At 39.5% G+C, this 26251-nt stretch overlaps 1 protein-coding gene across 3 annotated transcripts; it reads right to left on the reverse strand.

Annotated features, from left to right (window-relative positions):
- Window positions 1–2781: 2781 nt before the first annotated feature.
- LOC115105309 (myelin protein zero-like protein 1) lies at window positions 2782–23419 on the reverse strand. Of its 3 annotated transcripts, none has more exons than XM_029627213.2 (6): window positions 23014–23417; window positions 19856–20028; window positions 18541–18754; window positions 17924–18053; window positions 15355–15463; window positions 2782–6302 (listed from the first exon to the last, which is right to left on the reverse strand). In XM_029627213.2, the coding sequence occupies exons 1-6, from the start codon at window positions 23084–23086 to the stop codon at window positions 6201–6203; spliced, it is 801 nt and encodes a 266-aa protein (XP_029483073.1). In that variant the 5' UTR covers window positions 23087–23417; the 3' UTR covers window positions 2782–6200. The 3 variants fall into 3 exon arrangements, with proteins under 3 accessions (XP_029483073.1, XP_029483072.1, XP_029483074.1); XM_029627212.2 differs by having other exon boundaries at window positions 15343–15463; XM_029627214.2 differs by lacking the exons at window positions 2782–6302; window positions 15355–15463 and adding an exon at window positions 17272–17653 and having other exon boundaries at window positions 23014–23419.
- Window positions 23420–26251: the final 2832 nt, after the last annotated feature.

Genomic DNA, 26251 nt, shown 5'->3' on the forward strand with positions numbered 1-26251 from the left:
GGATACACACAATATCAACACCATACCACTCCTGGTTACGTTGACTGTGTCCACTTTTCCCAACACCTTCCTCACTATCCCTGTGACTTCAAAAGGGTCTCCCAAATGAACATCCTTATCCAAACAAGAAATGTTAGCCCTTTTTTTTCCATTCTTGGACTTCACTGTTCTTGGACTTCATCTTTCTCACAAACTACTCGACTCGCTTTCATCTTCAAACAACACTTCTGCTTCCGCCATCGCAACTTCTCCCGATAAGATATCCAACTTACCTCTATTTTTGTCAGCCACCTTTCACAGTCCCCTTTCATCTCTATGGTCAAAAATCTGGTTAGAGAGCAGTCGAGCCGTGATTGGTCCAAAAACCTGACCAATTGTGTTTCAGTAGACTGCTACAGGCTATGTTCAATGGCTAGAATTTCCCCATTATAAAATTATAGTAAGCAGTTGCAAGAGCTAAATGGATTTTGGATAGCAAACTGGAAAATTGGTGTGAGAGGGAGAAAGATACATTTGTGCTCACGGCTCCCATCCTCTGCTTGCTCGACCACAGTTCTTCTCTCTTGACTCAAGTGTTTCTTCTCACAATTAAATTTAATCTTGCTTGAGCCCAAATCGGAATTCACACCACAAAGAATATTTGTTTGTCAAATGGCAGTCAAGCATCAATCATCATGTCAGCAGAATAAGACCTTCGATGTTTATCAGAAAAGGCAGCATCGAGCTCATCACACGGCACTTTTACCACCCTGTAAAGTTAATAATTTATTTAATCTGTAGCCTAAAACTGCATCCTACTGAGCACAGGTGTCAATTCAACATTGGTTCTTTAATGTAATTTCATGTAAAAAAAATAAATATTTGAGTCATTTTGCAGATGCTCTTGTCTAGAGCGACTTGCATGAGCAATTGCTCAAGGGCACATTGATAGATTTCGGTTATTGTCCCAACGCTCTTAACTTCTATGCTACCTGCCGACCTAGATGACACGGAAACAACGTTGATTCAGTCAGTGTGTGCCCAGTGATTGGTTTCCCAAGCTGTTGTGGGCGGACCACACACCATATTATCGCTTTACTCCAAGTTTACTTCAATATGATGGTTATTATATCAATATTTCAGTATAAAGATGTTTCCACCGCCCTTTCTCGCTTAATTCATTTTACCGACATAAAAAGATCCCACCATGTCTAACAAACAAATGATCTGTTTGCATTTATAAAATGTACCGAAACGTCCTGTTTCCCTTACAGGTGTTTTTTGTTTGTTTTGTATATACGGTACGACTTCACTCACATAACTGTGGATAGAAAAGTGGTTAGTAATAGACATAATAGATATTCAAACGGGATAATCCGACAGGGCATAGAGAACAATGGAGAAATACTCTGGGGGGAATATCGCATCACTAAAAAAGTGTCAGCATGCTTCAGTCACGGCTGTCGGCTAGCTGAGCCAAAGATTACACTCGCATACTCCCTTAAATACCTTTGCTTGAAAAACGATTAAAATGCAGCATAGGGTACGGTTTGTCAATTTTGAGAAGCCATAGACAGAATGAATCTAACTCAAGAAATCTGTCATTAATTTTAACGTTTTTGCCGAGATCTTAGTCGCGCAACTTTACATCCAAGATGTTTGGTGCAGTGTTTCTCAATGAAAAAACATGCATTAAAATGTGTCGTCTCTTGTGGAATGACCACAAAGACTTGATTGAATATTGAAGAATCCCTACTGTTGACCAATTACTGACAAAGGGGCGTAGACTTCGGGTCCGAACTTCGGCTTGTCTTCAGAAAAAATGTGCGCCCAAACAGCCGATAAAACCCTCACAGAAGTCCGAAACAGCACAAAATGTAGTCATAATATATGCACAAACTCTTCTGAAATGTTTTGGCTGGAAGCTTATGGACACTTTAAGCCTCGACACATTTCTACTTTCTTAAGAAGATATTCCTATCTACATGAGAACACATTCCATTTCACCATTTCCGAATAATTCTCTCAGAAAACCTAAGGTAACCTCCCTCTGAAGTTTTCTGTGGAACTTCCAAGTTAGTGAGATGGTACCTGGATTGTTTTCTCCCATACATCAGTCCTAAAATACCAGAACAGTAAACATAGATATCCAAAACCACTATTTGGTCTGATAGCAATGCCATGGAGTGCAACAGTGCCGGCCTTCACTGGAATAGAACAGGCCTCTTCCATGGAAATGAGAACTGAGATGACAAATAATATCACCAGCACTTAGAGCAGTAACACACATGTTCCTCTGAACTCCAATTAGTGGCTACATGAGATTTAATTTTGGTAGTAATAGCTTAACAGTGAAAATGTGACAGTGCTGTCAACAGGCCTCTTCCATGCATAATCAGAACAGATGTTGATAGTAACGCTAATATAATTCTCCAGAACAGAAGGATGATGTCGACAAATAGGCAGGTTACGTACACTGTCCATAAGGGCAATCAAGAAGCCATTTTTTTCCTACTGCCATTTAAAATCTCCAAGTGGAAGATCTTGTATCTTAATACTAGGATTTGTCAATTATGTTTAAAACACATGGTTATAATGTATGCAGTGGCCACACTTGTGACTTACCTGGCTGCTGGCCTCTGACATGCAAAATCTGTTTGGGTAAGAGTAGGGTACAGTTTCCCCTAGACGCTAGGGAAAACTTCACCCCGCAGCAAAGTTTGGAATGCCTTCAAATGCTTGACTTGCAGAATTCCATCTGGTAAACAACAATATTTGTAAACAATGACAAAGTCATTTAAATCAGGAAATGGCTTTTATATAACATTTGAACATCAGATACAGAGGGTTATGTTTTTCTATATGTATAAAAAAACATACATACAATGAAGGAAGTAAATAAATTAGAAAAAAAATTAAAGAGCGAGAGCAGGTGTTCAAGATGGTAGATGAAATACAAAAGGCACTAAATGTACTACATTCCAGTTAAGACATCGAACAGAAGAAGAAAAATAAAATCATATAGTGCTTGTGGTCTTTGATATGCGGGATATAGTGCAGGTTTTGCAACATACAATATTATATAAACAAGCACCAAATGACACACACTATATTGCTACTTAACAGTTAAAAGTACGACTTCACACTTAAGACACGTAACAGTGGAATGGGTTTTGTAAACTGTACTTATCCAAACTTTGACACCGTCATTTTTTGTGAATCTGAGCGGACTGTAAACAAAACTTTTTTTCATCATGCATAATCAAGGACAATACTACCTTAACTGTTACCACACATACACACACACACACATACTGCATAAGCACAAGATAAGCTACAGTATTTTATGTATTTTTTGGAATGTAAATTGTCAATTACTTTTGCTATATTTTTGCAGGACTAGTGGATAAGGCAGTTTTGGAATAAAGAAATGACGCTTCCTCTAGCACTCTTTCGGTGATCAAAACCATTTTGTCAACAGCGAAAACATAGTTAAAAACACTAAAGACGGATTGTTAAGACAAGACAGTGGAGGGCTCAGCATCAAGACAGATCATTTAATAAAAATAAAAGATACACAATTTTAAATTGGAATTCTGAAACACATAATTGATTATTTTGTTAAAACACCAAGAGATACTACCATTGAGCAGAAAGGAATGGATTACAGTAAGGAGCACTATATTTTACGTACATTAAACTATCCATATACATAAATGTTGGTCGGGGTAAGACAACTGCATTTAGAAATCAAGGAAAACATTAAGAGGGGTTGAATGTCCTGATTTAGACTTGGTTTCAATTCTCCTCATTAGGAAATGTGACTGAAAACGAGATTTGGGTTTTGGGGGTGTGCTTTGATGTGGGTGTCTAGTGTGTGTTTTGAACATGGGAAGAGTTTGCACTTTCACTCTACCGGAACAGTACACAGTTACAGTCACTCACCTTTTATAGATAACTTGAAACAGTGTAACCAGGTATTGTGTCTGGAAGTAGCCTAGCCTAGCTAGCAAGCTGGTCAACTTAATTTGCCAATTAGCTTCAGCTAGCTGGTGTGAGACCTTGGCAAAATTGGTTTGACTTTGGATAGCCCATCTGTGGGGCTAGTTAGGGACTGTCAATAAATTACACTATATAAATGGAACCAAAATTTCTTGTTGCACACCTTTTGTCTCATTAATTGCTGTGAATATTTGTACATGAATTTCAACAATTTATACTTGGTTTGAGGTCAAGTCATTGACATTCGGAGCTATTTGCATTTAAAAAATATTGTCCCATGTACATCGTGTAATTCACTGATGGTCCCCAACTACCCTCATAAGGATATCTAATGTCAAACCAAATTCAACATGGACATTATATCAGGTCGCGTGCAGCTGCGCGCCAAATGAATGATTACTTGGGCGCTTCCAGCTGTGGACAGGTTTGCAATAACAGTTATCCTGGGGTTGAGTTTATGGGACCCTTCATTCCATCACATACAATTTGTTCCTAATTATCTCACAAATCTGTTTTGTAAGAGACTGACTTTGACCCAAATTATCCTATTTACACTTTGAGGTCAATTCTGACACTAAAATAAATGTTTGACTCAGACGCCACATAGCCTCTTCTCAAATGGGAAAGATGCTTATTACGTTCAGTTGCTCTTTAAACGGACTACTAATGCATCTCTTCCATCAAACATGATTGACTCATTGGAATAGCAACATTTGACTTTGTAACATAAAATAAGACTTATAATGTGAACCTTGAATATATTTAAAGCACAGTGAAACATCAAAGTAGAGTTGTTAATGGAAGATATTTGGCCCATGATATTATCAGTCTCACATGATCACGAAATCTAAAACAGATGTCAAAACGAAAATATGTCAAACAGGGTTTTTGTCATAATTAGTTGTGCTTAATTAATAAATTACATGTAAACTATTCAATAAAAGCAATGTAAAAAAAAGTTGTCTATGTTTCCATTTAACAGTTCAGTTTCTAAGCCAGTGGCAGGTAGGGTTTTAGTCATGGATATATCAATGCAATGTGCCAACCTATAGGACAATACAAAGTAATTTCACCATGAGGCTTTCCATGGCTGTGTACCGGTGTGATATATGGAGTTAATCTAAATGTTACAAGGTAACAATTTTGTGAAGGCAACTTGATTGCAGACAAAACACCAATGCATTTCAGTTATCCTATATCTAAACCATCAATTTAACATCCAATGTGTTGGGACTGAGCTGATGGTTAACATGTTATCATGGTCCCTGGATTGTAAAACAAAATAACAACCAAAGCCTATGTATTTTACACTTCCTACACATGCAGTTAATGCACAGTGCCTTCAGAAAGTATTCACAGCCTGAATTTAAAAAATATTATATTGAGATTTTGTGTCATTGGCCTAGAGCCAAACGGAATAGAGCCAAGCACAGGCACAAATCCTAGAGGAAATCCTGGTTCAGTCTGCTTTCCAACAGACACTAGGAGTCTAATTCACTTTTCAGTAGGACAATAACCTAAAACACAAGGCCAAATATACACTGGAGTTGCTTACCAAGACGACATTGAGTATTCCTGATTGGCCTAGGTGCAGTTTGGACTTAAATGGGCTTGGAAATCTATGGTAAAACTTAAAATGGCTGTCTAGCAAAGATCAACAACCAACTTGACAGAAATTTAAGAATTTGTAAATAATACATGTGCAGATACTGTACAATTCAGGTGTGTAAAGCTCTTAGAGGCTTACCCAGAACGACTCACAGCTGTGATAACTGCCAAAGGTGATTCTAACATGTATTGACAGAGGGGTGTGAATACGGACTATTTCTGTATTTCATTTTCAATAAATTTACTAACAAAAACATGTTTTCACTATCATGTGGTATTGTGGGTAGCTGGGTAAAACAAAAAAACATATCCATTTAGAATTCAGGCTGTAACAGAATAAAATGTGGAGGACATCAAGGGGTATGAATACTTTCTGAAGACAGTGCTTCTCTAATCTCTGTGTTGTATTGTATTAATCCTTGGTAGCGTAACTGTTTTACCACACACATGAACATGCAATGAATGCTTTCAGCAGACAAAAGGACAAATTAATGACAAAAAAAAACAATCTTTCAAAACAGCATAAATTCTAACCTTGTATAACAACCCCCACCCACCCATCCCAAAGCAGCGAGCTATGGTGGCCTGTCCATTTTGGTCTCCAGTTCTCTTCAGTTTTTCCTTATGTCAGCGTAGACCACTGGCTCCATCTTGTGGAATGAGTTGGGGTTCTTGGTGCCTGTGTGATCCAACTGGGCGTATATCACCGGTCCCTGTTGTGATGAGCATATGGATGGATGGGGAGATCAGGAAAAGGGGAGGGAAGGCTGTGTTAGTAAAAATACATGTCAGACTGGTTCAGCTGTTAAGTTCAAATGGCCGACTGCAGATGGAAGCCTGTAACAACGCCAGATTGTAGCACAAAATACCCCCCCCCCTCCCCGGGACTACATCTGGGCTGCTCTTGTCATCTTCAAGGTGAAATTTCTAACCCCCACTGAGCACTAACCTAAGAATCACACACACAAAAACAAAATAATAGGAAACATACAGTGCCTTCAGAAAATAACCATACCCCTTGACTTACAGTATTCAAAATGTTGTTGCGTTAGAGCCTGAATTCAAAATTCTCACCCATCTACACACAATACCCCATAATGGCAACGTGAAACCAATTACATAAGTATTCACACCCGAGTCAGTACTTTGTAGAAGCACCTTTTGCAGCGATTACAACTGAGTCTTCCTGGGTAAATCTAAGAGCTGTGGCTCCTGAGTGGTGCGGCGGTCTAAGGCAATGCATCAAGTGCTAAAGACGTCACTACAGACAACCTGGTTCGATTCCAGGCTGTATCACAACCGGCCATGATTGGAAGTCCCATAGGGCGGAGCACAATTGGCCCACCGGTGTAGACCGTCATTGTAAATAAGAATTTGTTTAACTGACTTGCCTAGTTAAATAAAGGTTAAATGGGAAAAAAAAGATGGCCACAGATTTAAGTCAAAACCGTAACTCTGCCACATTCAGTCTTCTTGGTAAGCAATTCCAGTGTATATTTCACCTTGTGTTTTAGGTTATTGTCCTGCTGAAAGGTGAATTTGTTTCCCAGTGTCTGGTGGAATGCAGACTGAACCATGTTTTCCTCTAGAATTTTGCCTGTGGTTAGCTCCATTACATTTACTTTTTAGCCCAAAAAAATAAATAAATTGTCAGGTCCTTAATGATTACAAGTGTCATGACTCTCCTGGTCAAGGATCCAAGGCCTCAGATTAGCTTGGCAAATGGCTGACAGATAGCTGGGCCCGTTTTATGACACCTCACGCCAATCGTAAATTGTATGCAGCAGACAACTCCTTTAAGTCTCTAGTATCAAGATTGGAATGTCTTTATTACAAAGACATTTTGCTACCCAAAAACTCTAACGACCAAAGAGTGAAACAATATTTCTAAGCTACGAATGTTAAGAATGGTCAGTGAAGATCTAAAGAATAATCATGTCATATTGCTTATTTTGTGATGCTATTAAAAACTGTATAAACTAAAATACTGTAACTTGAAGAGTCAGGTTTACATCCTTTACATTGTGTAGGAAATATCAAGAACAATTTAAACTATTTTTGTTAAGATAGGAATGTGATTTTAGTTTTCTAACGAGATCATAGATAACTTCACTGGGAGTGCCATCAGATGAAGATCAAAGGTAAGTGATTAACGCTATTTCTGACTTTTGTGACACCTCTCCTTTGTTGGAAAATGGCTGTATGGTTTTCTGTGGCTAGGCGCAGACCTAACATAATCGCATGGTGTGCTTTCGCCGTAAATCCTTTTTGAAAATCGGATGCAGCGGCTGGATTAACAAGAAGTTTATATTTAATCCTATGTGTAACACTTGTATCTTTCATCAATGTTTATGATGAGTATTTCTGTAATTTGATGTGGCTCTCTGCAATTTCACCCGGATGTTTGTTTGAGACAATGCATTTCTGAACATAACCTCATTTGAAATTGGCGCGTTTTTGGACATAAATATATACTTTATCGAACAAAACACACATTTATTGTCTAACATGAAGTCCTGGGAGTGCCATCCGGTGAAGATCAAAGGTTAGTGATTCATTTTAACGCTATTTCTGACTTTTGTGACACCTCTCCTTCTTTGGAAAATGGCTGTATGGTTCTCTGTGGCTAGGCGCTGACCTAACATAATCGCATGGTGTGCTTTTGCCGTAAAGCCTTTTTGAAATCGGACACTGTGGCTCGATTAACAAGAAGTTTATCTTTAAAATGGTGTATAATATGTTTGAGGAATTTTAATTATGAGGAATTTTAATTATGAGATTTCTGTTATTTGAATTTGGCGCCCTGCAATTTCACTGGCTGTTGGCGAGGTGGGACGCTCACGTCCCGAACGATCCTAGAGAGGTTAAGGTGCAACGGACATGAAAACTAAGCCACGCCCGAATGAAGTCAGAAGAGCATGTCAGTGTGATGGAACCACCCTTTTCGACCAGAGTGCTCAAAAGGACTCGCTAAGGATTAACGGACCAGCAGAAGTGAAGCATGAGCTAAATGTTGAAATGGTTGAAACTCTAAATCCAGAAAATGTGTAGCCAGGCTGAAAATGGTTAGAACTTTAACTCTCCACACGAGGTGAAGAAGATAAAGACCAAAACATTTGACAGCCTGAATCTGTGCATGTAAAAGTGGTCTTAGAACTTTGACTATCTACCCGAGGAAGAAAAGCAGAAAGAAGCTCACCTCAGACAATCACTGGTGAATCATTGAAGCGACAGACAACTAAGGACATTGTGACCTCTGATGGACAATCAGAGCCTTACACCCACGGGAGAGCCCACATCCTTCCCGACAATGCTTGGTTCTGACCGAGATAGACGAAAGAAGGCATTCACCACATGAATACATTTGTTACTTTCTTACCAAGCAGGTGGTTGTTCATGTGCAAGGCATATGATTAATGTGAGAATAGTTATAGAAATGTATCCACGATAAATGTCCCTTTCTCTAACTCCCCCCACTCCCTCTGTGTAATAAGCAGTCATCTTGTCAGTCCACTACGGACTTTTGTATGTGTATTCTGTGTTATTATTTCATTAATTAGTAAGTAAATACATTTGTACTGAATAATCACAAAAGGCTGGGGTTCTTGCGGATTCAAGAGGTATGCGACGTTCAGAATGAGACTGATATGAGGTAATGATTAATAAGTGACTTATCAATAAATAACTGATTTAATCTTCCGAATTAAACTCAAGATTATAACTTGTTAAACAACTTCTTCCGTGGTGCCCTAGTCCTAATGAGTACATTTTTACACAAGTATTTTAAAATCGAGCAACAATTAAACAGAATTAGTTGATTCGATACATAAATCAGATTAATAGCAGTCATGTCACTACACAAGCATAACCAAAACATGATGCAGTCACCACTACACTTGAAAATATGTACAGTGGTACTCAGTAATATTTATTTTGTATTTGCCCCAAACACATTGTATTCACATCAAAAAGTGAATTGCTTTGCCACATTTTTTAAAGTATTACTTTAGTGCCTTGTTGCAAACAGGATGCATGTTTTGGAATATTTTTTAAATTCTGTACAGGCGTCGTTCTTTTCACTAACTCATTTAGGTTAGTATTGTGGAGTAACTATAATATTGTTGATCCATTCTCAGTTATCCTATCACAGCCATTAAACTCTGTAACTGCTTTAATATCACCATTGACCTCATGGTGAAATCCCTGAGTTGTTTCCTTCCTCTCCTGCAACTGAGTTAGGAAGGACACCTGTATCTTTGTAATGAATGGGTGTATTGATACACCATGCAAAATGTTATTAATAACTTCACCATGCTCAAGGGGAATTTCAATGTCTGCTTTTTTCATTTTTACCCATCTACCAATAGGTGTCCTTTGCGAAGCGTTTGAAAACCTCCCTGGTCTTTGTGGTTGAACGTGAATTTGAAATTCACTGCTCGACTGATGGACCTTACAGACAATTGTATGTGTGGGGTACAGAGATGAGGTAGTCTTTCAAAAATGATGTTAAACACTATTATTGCACAAAGAGTGAGTCCATGCAACTTATTATTTGACTTAAGCTAATTTTAACTCCTGAAGTTATTTAGGCTTGCCATAACAAAAGGGTTGAACATTTCAGCTTTACATAAAAATAACAATTGTCTACATTTCTGAAAACATAATTCCACTTCGAATTTATGGGGTATTGTGTGTAGGCCAGTGACAAAAAAAAATCTCAATTTAATCCATTTTAAATTCAGGCTGTAACAACTAAATGTGGACAAAGTCAAGGGGTGTGAATACTTTCTGAAGGCACTGTAGATGGTGAGGAAACAACACACAAACAACTGAAAAGTACAGTACAGTACACAGGAATGTAGCCACCACAGATCTGCCCCGACACGTCTCTTAATGTAATAAGGGAGAGGCGCCTCTCATGACGTCCCTCACAAGATCAGCAAACGAAACAAGTCGACTGGCAAAGTTGACCGTAAACAAAGCATAAGGTTATTTTTTCCCCAGACATAATCCTTCAATATCAGTTTAAATCAGAGGACTCCTATGAACGTTCATAAGCAATGCATAACACCTTCATAGGCACTAAATGAACATCTATGCATGCTTATGTCAGCAACAGCAGCTTCGCAAAAGGATATGCTGTGACACTCCGGCCTGCTGTTGTTGACAAACATTTCGAGTTTAACCTAAATGAGAGGTCTCATAGTACATTAACAAGTATTGTATCTTGTTAATCACCAATCATAGTACTGGAAAGCTACAGGATGTGTGGGCTTTTGTTTCAGTCCAGCACCAAAGCACCTCATCAATTCAATAATAATTGATGACTATTTGGATCAGGTGGGTTACTGCTGGGATAGAACAAAAGCCTGCTCCAGGCTCAGGGTTGGTGACCACTGAAGTCAGTCTGTAGTGAAGGGGTATTCACCTACAGTACTTAAAGGCTGCAATGTCTACAGGCCTCCATCTTAGACTTAAAGGGACATTACACTTCAAAATCAAAGCTTTCAAATGTTTTCAGACCTTAAAAGTAATCCAACTTCAAGATAAATCCAAATTAGGGCTGGGCAGTATACCGTATTTTACTATATACACCGGTATTGATGCGACGGACCGGTTTGGGTTTTTACTGTACCTTCTATAACGGTATTTGAATGTTTGGTTTGTTAAATGTGATAGACTGTGTGCAACGTCCATTTTTATAGTTTACACTGCTACTTGAGTCATCTCTCTCTGCTACAGTGGGGCAAAAAAGTATTTAGTCAGCCACCAATTGTGCAAGTTCTCCCACTTAAAAAGATGAGAGAGGCCTGTAATTTACATCATAGGTACACTGCAACTATGACAGACAAAATGAGAAAAAAAATCCAGAAAATCACATTGTAGTATTTTTAATGAATTTATTTGCAAATTTTGGTGGAAAATTAGTATTTGGTCAATAACAAAAGTTTCTCAATACTTTGTTATATACCCTTTGTTGGCAATGACAGAGGTCAAACGTTTTCTGTAAGTCTTCACAAGGTTTTCACACACTGTTGCTGGTATTTTGGCCCATTCCTCCATGCACATCTCCTCTAGAGCAGTGATGTTTTGGGGCTGTTGCTGGGCAACACAGACTTTCAACTCCCTCCAAAGATTTTCTATGGGGTTGAGATCTGGAGACTGGCTAGGCCACTCCAGGACCTTGAAATGCTTCTTTCAAAGCCACCCCTTCGTTGCCCGGGCGGGGTGTTTGTGATCATTGTCATGCTGAAAGACCCAGCCACGTTTCATCTTCAATGCTCTTGCTGATGAAAGGAGATTTTCACTCAAAATCTCACGATACATAGCCCCATTCATTCTTTCCTTTACACGGGTCAGTCGTCCTGGTCCCTTTGCAGAAAAACAGCCCCAAAGCATGATGATTCCACCCCCATGCTTCACAGTAGGTATGGTGTTCTTTGGATGCAACTCAGCATTCTTTGTCCTCCAAACACAATGAGTTGAGTTTTTACCAAAAAGTTATATTTTGGTTTCATCTGTCCAAATGACATTCTCCCAATCTTCTTCTGGATCATCCAAATGCTCTCTAGCAAACTTCAGACGGGCCTGGACATGTACTGGCTTAAGCAGGGGGACATGTCTAGCACTGCAGGATTTGAGTCCCTGGCGGCGTAGTGTGTTACTGATGGTAGGCTTTGTTACTTTGGTCCCAGCTCTCTGCAGGTCATTCACTAGGTCCCCCCGTGTAGTTCCGGGATTTTTGCTCACCGTTTTTGTGATCATTTTGACCCCACGGGGTGAGATCTTGCGTGGAGCCCCAGATCGAGGGAGATTATCAGTGGTCTTGTATGTCTTCCATTTCCTAATAATTGCTCCCACAGTTGATTTCTTCAAACCAAGCTGCTTACCTATTGCAGATTCAGTCTTCCCAGCCTGGTGCAGGTCTACAATTTTGTTTGTGGTGTCCTTTGACAGCTATTTGGTCTTGGCCATAGTGGAGTTTGGAGTGTGACTGTTTGAGGTTGTGGGCAGGTGTCTTTTATACTGGTAACAAGTTCAAACAGGTGCATTAATACAGGTAACGAGTGGAGGACAGAGGAGCCTCTTATAGAAGAAGTTACAGGTCTGTGAGAGCCAGAAATCTTGCTTGTTGGTAGGTGACCAAATTCTTATTTTCCACCATAATTTGCAAATAAATTCATTAAAAATCCTACAATGTGATTTTCTGGATTTTGTTTTCTCATTTTGTCTGTCATAGTTGAAGTGTACCTATGATGAAAATTACAGGCCTCTCATCTTTTTAAGTGGGAGAACTTGCACAATTGGTGGCTGACTAAATACTTTTTTACCCCACTGTAGATCTCCATGACACATTCCACGCAGTCTGCATGGGTTCAGTCTGCATGGTAAATGCAGCACAAGCAGCAATGTTGATGACAATGATGCTGTTTTCACTTTGCTTCTTAATATAAATCCATTAGCGTTCTATAATTATATGTTTGTGTTTCTTACATCTGCAAAAGGCTTGGTTTGTCTTTTCTTAGCAAGTTGGGCCTAAATCGTGTTAGCCGCTAATACTAAATCGCTAGTTAGCTGGCTACCTAGCTAATAAATGTAGATTCAGAGTAAACATAACTAGCTATACAGCCCGATAGTACCAGTAATGGTGTAGAACCAGCATGTTTGTGCAACAGTGTTTTCTAAATCAAAGAGGAATACGTAAATATGTTAGCTACATGAAGTAGCTAAGAGAAAACATTCAATGTTCACTCAAGTGTTTTGCTCTAAATCGGAAGTCAAATCGCAATTGCAATATTTGGTTAAAAGTAAGGTCTAGATTGGTTGCCCGTATCGTGCAGCCCTACGTGGCATCATAAATTATTTCAAATGAGTGCAGGAAATGCAGAAATGTATTCATTGTTTTAAGTTGAACTGAACTATATAAAACAATCAGACTGGATAAAGACCCATTAAATTAACTTAGAATGTATGTGCTGCCACCCTAGGGTAACACACTACTCATAAAGCAAAACGTATAACTTTTATAGTCATACTGTCAACATAAAAATAAAATAATGTGATTATATTATATTTTGTCCATATCACTCTAGTCCACATCCAATGCCAATTGCTGTGTAAATCCATCTACGTGTCAACCCCAAATTAATGGGAAAGACAAGCAATACAAAATGGTGCTTATCTTTTCCATTGATTTTAGTTAGAGGTATATACAGTGGCAAGAAAACGTATGTGAACCCTATGGAATTACCTGGATTTCTGCATAAACTAAACAAGTTATCTGATCTTCATCTAAGTCACAACAATAGACAAACATTGTGACCTAGATGAAGATCAGATCAAATGTTATGACCAATTTATGCAGAAATCCAGGTATTTCCAAAGGGTTCACATACTTTTTCTTGCCACTGTAGCTGGATCTATAAAACACATGGCCTGGGACATGGACTCATCTCGACATTAGACTACTTTCTGAGGTCTGAAAACAAATGACAAATTACATTTGAGTGTATTAATACCTGTGATTGGTTAGGGAGTGTGTCCACCTGGGTTGTGTTCAGTAGATAGAATTGTCAACATTTTGTTACAATGTTCCTGTATTTAATAAGACCCTGGTTTTCCAGGTCTGAAATCAGATGTATGAAAAACTAAAGAAGCCATCAAGGAGATCAGCTTGAAACCCTATGCTGTAGTAGTCAAATGTTGGCTTGTCAATGATGATAATAGAGTTGGCAAGAGCACAAATAGATCTGGGTGAGGGTAATGCTGTAGTGCAGATGAAATCCTGCGACTAGCGAGGTTTGGCTGCCAGACAGACAACCTGCCCGCTCGACCCCATTCCCTCCTCCAGACGATCTCTGGAAACCTTCTCCCATTCCTCATCAACTCATCCCGGGCCACTGGCTGCATCCCCTCTGACATCAAAATGGCCCGAGTCACTTTCCTTCTCAAGAAACCAACACTCGACTCATCTGACGTCAAAAACTATAGACCTGTATCCCTTCTTTCTAAAACACTTTAGCGAGCGATCTTCTTGACCCAAACCAGTCAGACATGAAGACGGATCACTCAACAGACTGCTCTTCTCTGTGTCGCAGAGGCTCTCTGCACTGCCAAAGCCGACTCTCTCCTCTGTTCTCATCCTCCTAGGTCTATCTGCTGCCTTCGACCTTACCTAAAAACAAGAAGCGGTGCAGGTTCTAATCCAGGCCCTTGTCATCTTCCATCTGGACTACTGAAATTTGCTGTTGGCTGGGCTCCGCGCTAGTGCCATCAAACACCTGCCACTGCAGCGTTTTCAACCTTCTTAAGTACTCCAATGTCACCCCACTCCTCCGCACACTCCACTGGCTGCCAGTCAAAGCTTGCATCAACTACAAGACCATGGTGCTTGCCTACGGAGCAGCAAGAGGAACTGCCTCTCCCTACCTTCAGGCTATGCTCAAACCCTACACCCCAACCTGAGCACTCCGTACTGCAACCTCTGGTCTCTTGGCATTCCCACCCCTACGGGAGGCCAGCTCCTAGTCCAAGCTCTTACGAAACTTACTATAACTGTAATATGTGGTTGTCCCACCTAACCATCTTAAGATGAATGCACTAACTGTAAGTTGCTCTGGATAAGCGTGTCGGCTAAATTACAAAACATGTCAAATGTAGTGCATCTCAGCTCTAGTTAGTTAGAGGATCCCTCTCCACCCTGTAAGTGTCCCCTGGGCGACAGTGGGTGTGGATGGTTGGTTTGTCACTCACTGTAGCTCCTACCTGGACCGGGGTGGAGTGGCTGCTACACCTGGAGCCCTCCAAGCTGGACTCTGGTTTCTTCCCCCCCGGGCGTGTGGCGTGGGAGCTCACACTCTCCACTGACGTGCAGCTAGTTTTTGCGCCGGGTGAGAGGTTTGCAAACCAGAGGTTTGTTTTGTGCAGTTCAGGAAGCGTTGGCGCACAGAGAAATAGGCGACATGGACACATACAGACACAGACACACACAGGAGAAGACTTACGGGACAAAAATGCAATTGAGAAATGGGCAGATTCTGCATGGGTTATGTGGCACATTTTTAAATGACTGCTCCTAGTGGTTGGGAGGAGAGGTTTGCAGGAGTGACAGACATTGGGTAGAGACAATGTACTGGAAGTTTAACAAAGCATTTGTATGGGCACCAGGAGCAAATTCAAATAAAGGTTGTCGTTCATCCTATGCAAGACAATAACTGATCAACTGGTCACCCACTTGAGAGATTATTTGTGTGTACATTCAGATGTGTACATACCAATGTCAATCAGTCATCCACTAAACACTGAAGAGCAAACATGGCACTCTAAAAGAAACACACATACCATGTATATGTCCCAAATGGCACCCTATGCCCTAAATAGTGCACTGTTTGACAAGAGCCCTATAGGCCCTGGTCAATAGTAGTGCACACAATATAGAAAATAGGGTGCCAATTGAGACGCAACCCCATATCCTCCATTTTGAATAATAGGATCAGTTTGTTCACTCTACAAGATCTCTCAGCGCACATCTAACCAGGGGATGTATTAAGCGTCTTAGAGTAGGATAAACTATGTACATTTGATTTAAAATACATAAAATATAATTTATACATTTAAAAAATGATTCTAGAAATTAATCTAGGCTAATTATTTTAAAAACGTCCCGAATTGAGTCAATGCAGTTTTAATCGCAGTGTTAAAAGTATCTATTTTAATCTAATGTGATATCCACCCAAACAAAATGATTTTAGCCAAGATAATTTAATGAAAAAATAAAGTTGCAGACATTGGTGTTTAATACCCATTACAATTAGGGAGGGGCAACTTTGATGGCACTGGGGGCCACAAAATCTGAACTTATGAGGAGCCATAGTTGCTTGCGGGTCTGTGTACCCACATCCATGCATGCAGTCAGAGCTGGCCCTAGCATTTTGGGGGCATTATTGCAATTCTACACATTTTGCCATGGGGCGTAGAAAAAATATTGCAGTTTTAAAGCAAGTTTGTTGTAATTCTACACATTTTACCATGGGGCTGAGGGAAGATTTTGCAATTGTATAATTAATTTCATGCAATTATACTGATTTTGCCATAGGGCGGAGAGCAATGTTTGCAGTTTTTAATATGTTGTGAGAGTGACTAACAAAATAAAAAATGTGGTCCCCCCTTCAGTAATTTGACCATGATTACTACAAGTTTAGATAGCTGGCAAGACAAACTTACCAATCTTAAAAATATAAGCTGACATGGGCTAATTGAGTGACTGCAAGTGACTGACATGAGAAAACTGCTGATGCACAATCAAATTTTGAACTTGCACCTACTATTCTAACTCTCAACATTAAGTTGAGACCCCTACTGAGTTGGGGGGAAATTGATTCGCGGGCCTACAAAAGGGGAGCTGCCGCCAAATGCCCATTCCTGCATTAAATCATCAGGAGTCCATCTTAGTCTACGACTTTCGCTCAGTTTACAATTCCGTTAGTCAGCACTTGCCCTACTGATTTGGATGTGCGTCAACTAATGCTTTATATTAGGCCTAAGTCATGAAAACCTTGACACCAATCATGTGATGCAGAGAGAAAAGAGAGAAGAGTCTAAACATCTAGTCAGAACTAGCGTGACGTCCTCTACTCATATCTCTCATCCAGCCGCGTCCTTCGAATTAGTTTTCATTTAAGGTTATGTCGGACACAAACATTTTTAATCAATCACAAACATGTTACTGTATTATTCCAAGAGAGGGCACAAGCGACAATCTACCAGAACCCAACCCCCATATCCCATACAGCGGAGTTAAGGTCTGCTGACTAAGAACGTGCGTGTACTGGGAATTAGAGAGAAGAGATATCCATGGAATGCCCCACAACCCAACAGGCCATTAAAACATCAGTTTGAAAGTAGACCTCCATTCAATGCAAGGGCCGCTTCCAGAAAAAAAAGACAACTATGAACATTGATGCATAATTTCTGGAGAGATTAAGTTCTTTTAACATGGGCCAGCATCCCTGTGGAATGCCTTTGACACCATGTAGAGTCCATGCCCTGATGAATTGAGGCTGTTCTGAGGGGAAAAGAAAGGGTGCAACTCAATATGAGAAAGGTATTCCTAATGTTTGTTATTCTCAGTGTATATCACCAAGATAAGAGTCCTCTGTGTGATTTCATCTGTTTGATAAAATATTTCATATTATTTCATTTTTAGATACCTCCTAAAATACTCCACAGATACTGACGGTCAGGTGCAATGATTGATACTGACCAAAGTGAAGTTATTCAAGTACTATTCAAGCTATCTACTACCTTGATGGTAATACAAGGGAGAATGCCTTACCCTTCGTATTCATGGGTGGTTTGATGCCTCTTGATGATCAGGCAGGTAACCACAGAGATGAGGATAAGCCCAATGACGGCGCCGCAGACGGCGGCCACTACGACGGCCGTGTTGTCTTGAGGGAGAGACTCTGCAAAACAAGACAACGTAAGCATCATCATACAACATAACAATTACGTTACAAAGTCACAGCTGTGCAAATACTACTAGGACCCTACATATTTTTTAAATTGAACTTAGTAGGGAATCAATTAAATGTATTGAAGTCTATCATAATACATTAACATAATGCATCAGTGAAATTGGAATTTGGGAAAAAAAAAAAACGGATTTTGGAAAAACAAATAATACCAATTTTATAGGGCCCTATATTACCAGTTAAATGTTTGAGACGTTAAAAATCAGTGTTAGTGTTAAAATTGTGAATCTCTTGTACGTGTGTTTCTCAGTCCCTGGTTAGTAAGATATGATTAATCGCTCAGTTGGTTTGTTAGGTGAAATGTATTTTCTGGCTGTTTTATTCCAAGTCATCCTTCAATGTGAGAGACATTGGTCAGGTCCTATTTAAAAGTGAATTGAGTTTTGCTGTACTGTTGTGAATCTATTTGCAAGTTTACCTTTGATGACGACCTTGAGCTGTGTCTGAGCGGCGGTGCCAGATATGTCAGGCGGGTTAATCACGGCACATGAGTAGGTGCCATTGTCGTTGAACTGCGCCTCAATTAAATGGACTGAGGCATCTTTTTTGTTCAGGTCTCCCGCCCATTTCACCCTGTCTTTGAATTGAGCCACACTCCCTGGGTAGTGGTTTGCAGAAGTGTAATAGAAAATCTATAAAAAAAAAAAAAAATTAAAAAAAGATAGATTTTTTTTTTATATAAGAATGACTGAAGAGAAATGGATTGTGCAAGAATTGCACACAATGTTAGCGTCCCATATGACACCCTATTCCCTTTATAGTGCACTTCTTCTGAGTATGCCCATGGGGCTCTGGTCAAAATCAATACACTAGGCTATATAGGGAATAGGTTGCCATTTGAGACATAGCCAATGACTAAGGACTCATAACAGGAAATGGGAAAGACAAGCAAACAGGTTTAACCGTTGGGATGCTTATGGCTTACCTACATGACTGGGCACTTTTGCCAAGAAACAGCTAAGCTTCCCCTGATACTGTGTGTTATGTTCGTATCTGCTACTGTACCAAACTGATGGGCAATTCGTTTAGCATTTACATGACAGACAAATATCCTTAATAGTCATTTTGTTTAAAAGTTGAGAGTGGACAAATAGCCGTTCGCATTAGTGTGGGTGTTGGTGACTCCCTCTCCAACTGCACTCTGTTACGAGGCCGGATACAAGCACAGCATTATGGGCAAGATGAGCCAGCTAGCTAGATCTCTAGGGGAGGGAAATGGGAATAGGGGGAACTAGTTACGCTTGTTCCTGCCATTTCCATTCAAATCCCAGCATTGCAAATGTTAATTAACCTTCAGAAACTACTCTGTCAGGCTGAACACACTTTCCACATAAACAGGTCAAAGTTACTGCCTCACTCAATGAGTTGTGGGTCATGTTCATTTGGCCACGCAATATATTTTTTGGAAAGAGGAAACAAAAATCTATATACATATTGCCCTGAACCAGAGGAGGGAAGGAGCACTGAATTCAATGCTTAAGTTTGGAGAAACAAGAAAGGGAAGGACGCAGATGGTCAGGAAGAAGTGGCCTAGAACATAACACAACCCTCCTCAGGCTCCTTTCCTTTCATTGGACCAGTCACAAACACACACGCAAACTGCCTCACTCTTTTCTGTGGCAGTGGGCCTAAATAATAGCAGGAAACATGTTGTGCTAGAACACCCATTGGTGGACGATCTGAGAGGAAGCTCTTGGGAGTTTCATGGACCTCAGAAAAAAGAAAGGACTCACGGAAACAGCGCTTCCGGCATCGGATCCCGCCGGGCAAAACGACCAGGTGACTGTGGCTGCACTGCTGATCACTTCCCTGGACTTGAAGGAACACTTGAGGATCCCCGTGGTGCCATTCTCAACCAGCACTTCCGCCGGGGCGTACAACTCTATAGCGAATGTTCGATTTATACCTGTTGATAAAGAACCAAACATTCAATTTCTTGCTTAATGTATTCAACGTTGAGAAGCTTGGAGGGATTGGGACTCTTTAGGCACTTAAGCTTTGATGCTTTATATCTGCTTGGCCTAAGTTTGCCTAATACAGCAAACTGTTACCTTGGTTACCCCATGTATATTCAGTCTGAAAGTAGTCACAAGTCTCAAACCAGAATGTTGAATAAAATTGTTAAAATGTACTTCACCGGTTGTCCGTGCTGTTGGTCATTTTGACAGTAGTAAGTGAAGATAAAATGTCCACAAGAAAGTATTATTAACCTGACTTTTTGGGGTGCCGGTCTATATATGGCTCAGTTGGCTTGTATTTTCAATCTCCTGAAGCATTGCACGCGATGCACAATATGTAAACAATAGCCAAACGTTGTCGACCGAAGCACGTTTCCTCACATTCACTCACTGGAAGTACCTGCATCTCACTGCAAATTCAAAGTCAGCAACGTTCGATCAGTGGTTTGGTTTCTCTCAGCCATTGTTAACATACTTTGCAAGTGTTTACGTCGTGTGCAAATTGCGCCAGTATTGAAAATACAAATCGACAGGACCATATACAGACCAGCATACTGAAAGTCGGGCTAATAACACTTCCCTGTGGACATTTTGTCTCAGATGACCTCCAACAATGACAAAATCAGCAGACAACAGGTAAAATAAAATCGAATGAAGTTTATTCAACATTCTGACTGTTTGTTTGTTTGTTTGTTTGTTTGGGACTGTTTGGAAATGTTGAGCCAACAATGTAAGAGACGAAATTGTAAGTCTTCCACTCTCGGATTCTAAAAGGCACTGGGCATGAGTCATTTCCAGCTATCGGGTAAAGAGGACATAAAAACATTTGCTTCTGTGTTCTTACAACAATCTGTGTTAGTGTTGTTTTGATACCAGTATCGCGATACTAGGAAGTAAGGAAGCAAAACATGAAGTGAAACAGTCCTAATGTTTATAAAAAATAAAATAATCAAACTGCCTTGTCGTCACCCAGAGTCATATTTGTTTATTTTGCAAGCTATAGCACACAATATTTTACAAGAGTAGGTTTTAAAAGGACCAGAGTTAAGTCTACTTCTGGGTTTTTGCCAAAGAAAATCTGGTATCGCTATACTGCTATTGTGACAACACTAATCTGTGTTTACTAGTTTTTCATAGCTTAAAGCCTATACAGCGAGTTGTTCAACAGATTTCTGTACATATTTGACATCTTCTCCAGTTAGAGAGAGCCAGGTCAGAGAGGAAGGCATGCAGTGACAAAAACATGCTGACAGTGCAGAATGCAATAATAAAACAGCTGGACACTTTTTCCCTGCAAGCCTTTGAATTTCAACCCAACAGGCTGTGTGCAAACAACACACATAGAAACCAAATCCATTGGAAGTGATATGATATGGCATCTCAAAAGTGCAGTAGACAACAAATGATGCACTAAAATAACCATGACATTTTATCTTTTACACCAAAAAAAAAAGCCAGATGTTTCACCGGATGTATAAATCTGAAGCATCCAGTTGGAATTTCCACTACCCACCAAATATGGCGAGGAGAGGAAGCCAGTGGCCGAGTACGGAGCGATATGGAATTAGGCCAACATTCTGCAGATTTTCTCATCGAAGAAAAGCCTGATCTCAATTAGGGACGGACGATACCAGTATTGCAATAGTCATTAGTATCGTGGCAAGGAAACAATTTTCGGACAATTTTTTGAGCCTTCCTCTGACACCGCCTAGTATATGGATGTCAGGAAGCTTGGCCCCAGTGATGTACTGGGCTGTACGCACTACCCTCTGTAGCACCTTACGGTCAGATGCAGCGCAGTTGCCATAACAGGCAGTGATGCAACCGGTCAGGATGCTCTCGATGGTGCAGCTGTAGAACTTTTTGAGGATCTGGGGACCCATGCCAAATCTTTTCAGTCTCCTGAGGGGGAAAGGTGTTGTCGTGCCATCTTCACAACTTTCTTGGTGTGTTTGGACACCAAGGAAGTTGAAACTCTCAACCCGCTCCACTTCACTGCTGTCGATGTTAATGGGGCCTGTTCGGCCCTCCTTTTCCTATAGTCCACGATCAGCTCCTTTGTCTTGCTCACATTGAGAGAGGTTGTTGTCCTGGCACCACACTGCCAGGTCTGACCTCCTCCCTATTGGCAGTCTCATCGTTGTCTGTGATCTGTTGTGTTGTCAGCAAACTTAATGGTGTTGGAGTCGTGTTTGTTTACAAGGAGTTCAAGTGTGAAATGTAGTTATTGCACATGCACACATGCTCCCTGACAGAAATATGCAAATGCATGTTAGAATGCGCCAATAGGGTCTCGCTAGTTCGTGCATGGCTTTGCCCACCTCCTTGCGTGTTCTGCCCACTATAAAAAAAAAAATCCCCCAAATGAAAAATAAACAAATGAACTATCATAGTTATGAATATCGTAGCTAAAAATGACATGAACTAAGTTTAAATATTTTTTAACTTGCTGTAATTTGAATCCGTCATATTTAGCCAATTAGTTGGTAAATTCTTAGTTATCACGCCAAAACAATAGATTCAGAAATATTTAGAGGTCATTAAAGTCAACAACATGTGTCAAGTGTCACAACGGGCACACTCGCGTATCTTTAGATATTCTTTGGTTTTGTGCCAACTAGTTACATTACCTAGCAAACAAGTTAAGCTAATCAGACCCCATAAATTAGTAATCTAACCAGCTGGCAAGTACTCTAGTTACGATCTGCATCACATGCCTTAATTAGAAATACGACTATCGTACCAAGTCACGCACTAACGTTACTAACTAAAGCCAACTAGTATCGTCGTTTAGCTAGGTACAGTAGCCAGCTAACTAAAGCATATTATGTTAGCAATTATCTAGCATGCAAACTACTGTACTGGCTAGCTCACTAGCTAGCCATCAACTATTGCGATCATATTGTTATCAGCTTAGCGAGATCAGTACTTACCGAAAATAAGACATAAGGTTATTCCACATAGTAAAACACAATTGCACGCTGGGTTTGTCCGTCTTAACTCCATAATTTAGAATGTATCAATATTGCCCTCCCTGTTTTTAGGTCTAACGTTAACCAGCGTCCAGCTGCTCATCCACTGCACCCTCTTCCTGTAAGCGATGTTCGTGGGGCGTTCAAGCCCTAAACAGCGCTTGACTGGCGGCACGGTCTCCCAGGCTGCGTGCCGCTCTCAAGACCAGAGCCAACCGATACAAGTATCAACGAGCAACAGAACCAGAAAGCTAACGCCTAATGATGTGGAAACCAAGTATTTCTGAAGCCTTTTGGGCTTTCACCAAATTGTGCTGAAAAACAGTTCATTACTCAAGAGTTTTTAACACAATGACCATTAGGGACCTCTGCTGGTCAGCAATGAAAAGCAGCGTTTGATGTTCATATAGAAGGTTATTCCACAATATATCACATATCGTGGTTAGTCGTGGGTCTTAGCGCTATTGTCACTTACAGGTTCGCACCTTCCATCATGCTTCCCTGTTTTGCTGTAAATCCCTATTTTTTTGCTGTCAAAAACGGTGAATCTATGGCATTATTTAGGATAGAAGCTTGGGATGAACGAGTGACGAATTTACGGACAAGGGTGGTCCAATTAAACATCCATTCCTTACGGACATAATTCACATGCTCATAATAAGACCCGTTTTACCCAATTTACCAGGAAAGTACAGGATTTAAGCAACAAATACTCAGAGGGTTTTCTAATTATTTCAGGGGATTTTAATGAAACACCTGATGCATCTGCTGATCGTTTTCCACCTAGAACGAGTCAAAACCCTCAAAATAGTAACATTATCATTACACTACGCAAGGATCTCTGTGTTGAGGATGCCTGGCGTTATTTCAATCCGGATGCTAAGGGTTATACCTGGACCAACAAAACTGTCACGTAAATCTAGAATATATTTATTCCTAATTTCCCCTTTTTTTGTTACAATTTGTTATAGATGTAGATTATCAGTTGGCTCCCTTTTCTGATCATCACTTGATTTCCCTGAATTTACAAGCTACTAAAAAATCAAAAGGTACTCGAGGATATTGGAAATTAAACAACACACTTCTTAAAGATACTACTCTCATTGAAAACATCAAATCATTAGTTAAATATATTTTTGTAAGAAAAGACTTGGGTCAGGGAAGTAGATTGGAATTGTTCAAATATAAAGTCAGAGTGGTAGCCATTAAATGCGCCAAAGAACTGATGCAATTAAAGAAACTTAGAGAAAAGGAGATGATGAGCAAGCTTGACAGTTTTCTAAAGAAAGATAATTTATCTGAAGAAGAGGAGTCTGTGTTCAAGTCTTTACAACTACAATTAGAACAGCTTTACACGGATCTGGCAAAGGGCGCCTTTGTAAGGTCAAGAGCAAAATGGATTGAAGAGGGGGAAAGAAACACTAGTTACTATTTTGCACTTGAAAAGAAAAACTACAAAATAAAATCTATAACTACACTCAAAATTAACGATGTTTTATGCAAAGATCCCATTACACAATATCATCATTTGTCAATTCCTTTTATGAAAACCTTTACAGCTATCAATTTCAGGAAGATGGTTGTGAAAGCTACATTTGCCACATTCAGAATTATGTCCCTGTAATTGAGGATGATTTCCACTCAGTTTGCGATTCACCTGTGTCAATTGAAGAAATTAGAGAGGCGCTGAATTCAATGAAAAAAGGGAAATCACCTGGCCCTGATTGCCTGTCAGTTAAATTCTATAGACAGTTTTGGGAGTTACAAGAAGACCCGATTTTCAATATGTTTCAAGATTGCATTAGAAATGGGGAAATGGTCTCCACTATGAAATATGGCCTCATTTCATTGATTCCCGATAAAGACCCTTCTCTCATTGACAATTGGAGACCAATTACTTTTTAAAATGTTAATTACAAATGGATTGTTCTGGTTTATGCCAAAATATTAAAGAAAGGAATAGATACCATTATAAATGAGACTCAAACAGGATTTATGAAGGGTCGTCACATAAACTCTGACATTCGTTTAGTCTTGGACACTCGATTATTCAGATGCAATTGACGCAGATGCGGTTGTCCTATTTTTGGACTTTGGTAAAGCCTTTGACACAATTGAACATTAATTTCTCTTTAGGTCTCTTAAACTTTTTTGGGTTTGGTGAAATTTTATTAAAGTAATTTGCATGTTTTACAAAGATAAACAGTTTTGTGCTACTAAACCTTAATACTTCCAAAAGATTCAGTATCAACAGAAGTGTACGACAGGGATGCCCAATTTCGCCATTTTGATTCATTTTGGTTGTGGAACTTCTATCTCCAGATATTCTGAATAATGCACATTTGTATTGCTTAACCATTTTTAACAAAGAAATCTAAATCTCCCAACTGGCTGATGATACTACTCTTTTCTTAAGAGACAAAGACCAGGTCGCCCATGCCCTTAATGCTATAACTGCATTTTCTATTGCATCAGGATTAATGCTGAATGTTTCTAAATGTGAAATCTTATGTTTATTTGACTCTGATGATAAAGAAATAGAAAATATTCCTGTAAAGGACTGTGTTAAATATTTAGGAATTAATCTGTCAAAAAAACACTTAGTCAGACCACATTTGAATTTCTCTCCTAAAATTAAGAGAACTAAAAATATATTTAATAATTGGCTACTAAGATATCTTTCTATACTTGGGAGAGTACTTCTGACCAAGGCAGAGGGACTGTCTCGTTTTGTGTATGTAAAAGTTTTTATGGAACATGCTTATTCCTGACATTGTCTGGAAAAATGCATGGTTAAGGCCTTACAAATACTGTATACCAAACAAAGTCAAGGAAGTGCACTTCAAAATTATACATGAGATATATCCATGTAATTATACGGTATCCAAATTTGTGGCTATTGATGATATCTGCGTTTTCTGTGAAAAAGAAGGTGAGAATCTGTCTCACTTGTTCTTTGAATGTAAATTTGTGTCAGAATTTTGGGAAAACCTTGCAAAATACTTATTTACCATTATGAACACTGCCTATGTTTTTGACATTAAATATATAATATGTTACTATTGCAATGATAACAAGACCACTGAAATTATTGTTAATTGTTTTATTCTTGTTGCCAAATACTTCATACACAAACAAAAATTCCAAAATTCTATACCAAAATTACAAATTTTTCTGATTTAATTATCTTATTAAAACA

The sequence above is a fragment of the Oncorhynchus nerka genome, linkage group LG22, assembly GCF_034236695.1.
Source record: "Oncorhynchus nerka isolate Pitt River linkage group LG22, Oner_Uvic_2.0, whole genome shotgun sequence".
NCBI lineage: Eukaryota > Metazoa > Chordata > Actinopteri > Salmoniformes > Salmonidae > Oncorhynchus > Oncorhynchus nerka.

What these genes read in the sequence shown, in the direction of transcription:
- LOC115105309 (XM_029627212.2), bottom strand. Translation starts at nt 23,086, where the DNA reads ATGGAGTTAAGACGGACAAACCCAGCGTGCAATTGTGTTTTACTATGT. An exon ending in AACCTTATGTCTTATTTTCG is followed by an intron (nt 20,029 to 23,013) that starts GTAAGTACTGAT and finishes CTTTATCAACAG; the next exon opens with GTATAAATCGAACATTCGCT. An exon ending in GCTCAAGGTCGTCATCAAAG is followed by an intron (nt 18,054 to 18,540) that starts GTAAACTTGCAA and finishes CTTGTTTTGCAG; the next exon opens with AGTCTCTCCCTCAAGACAAC.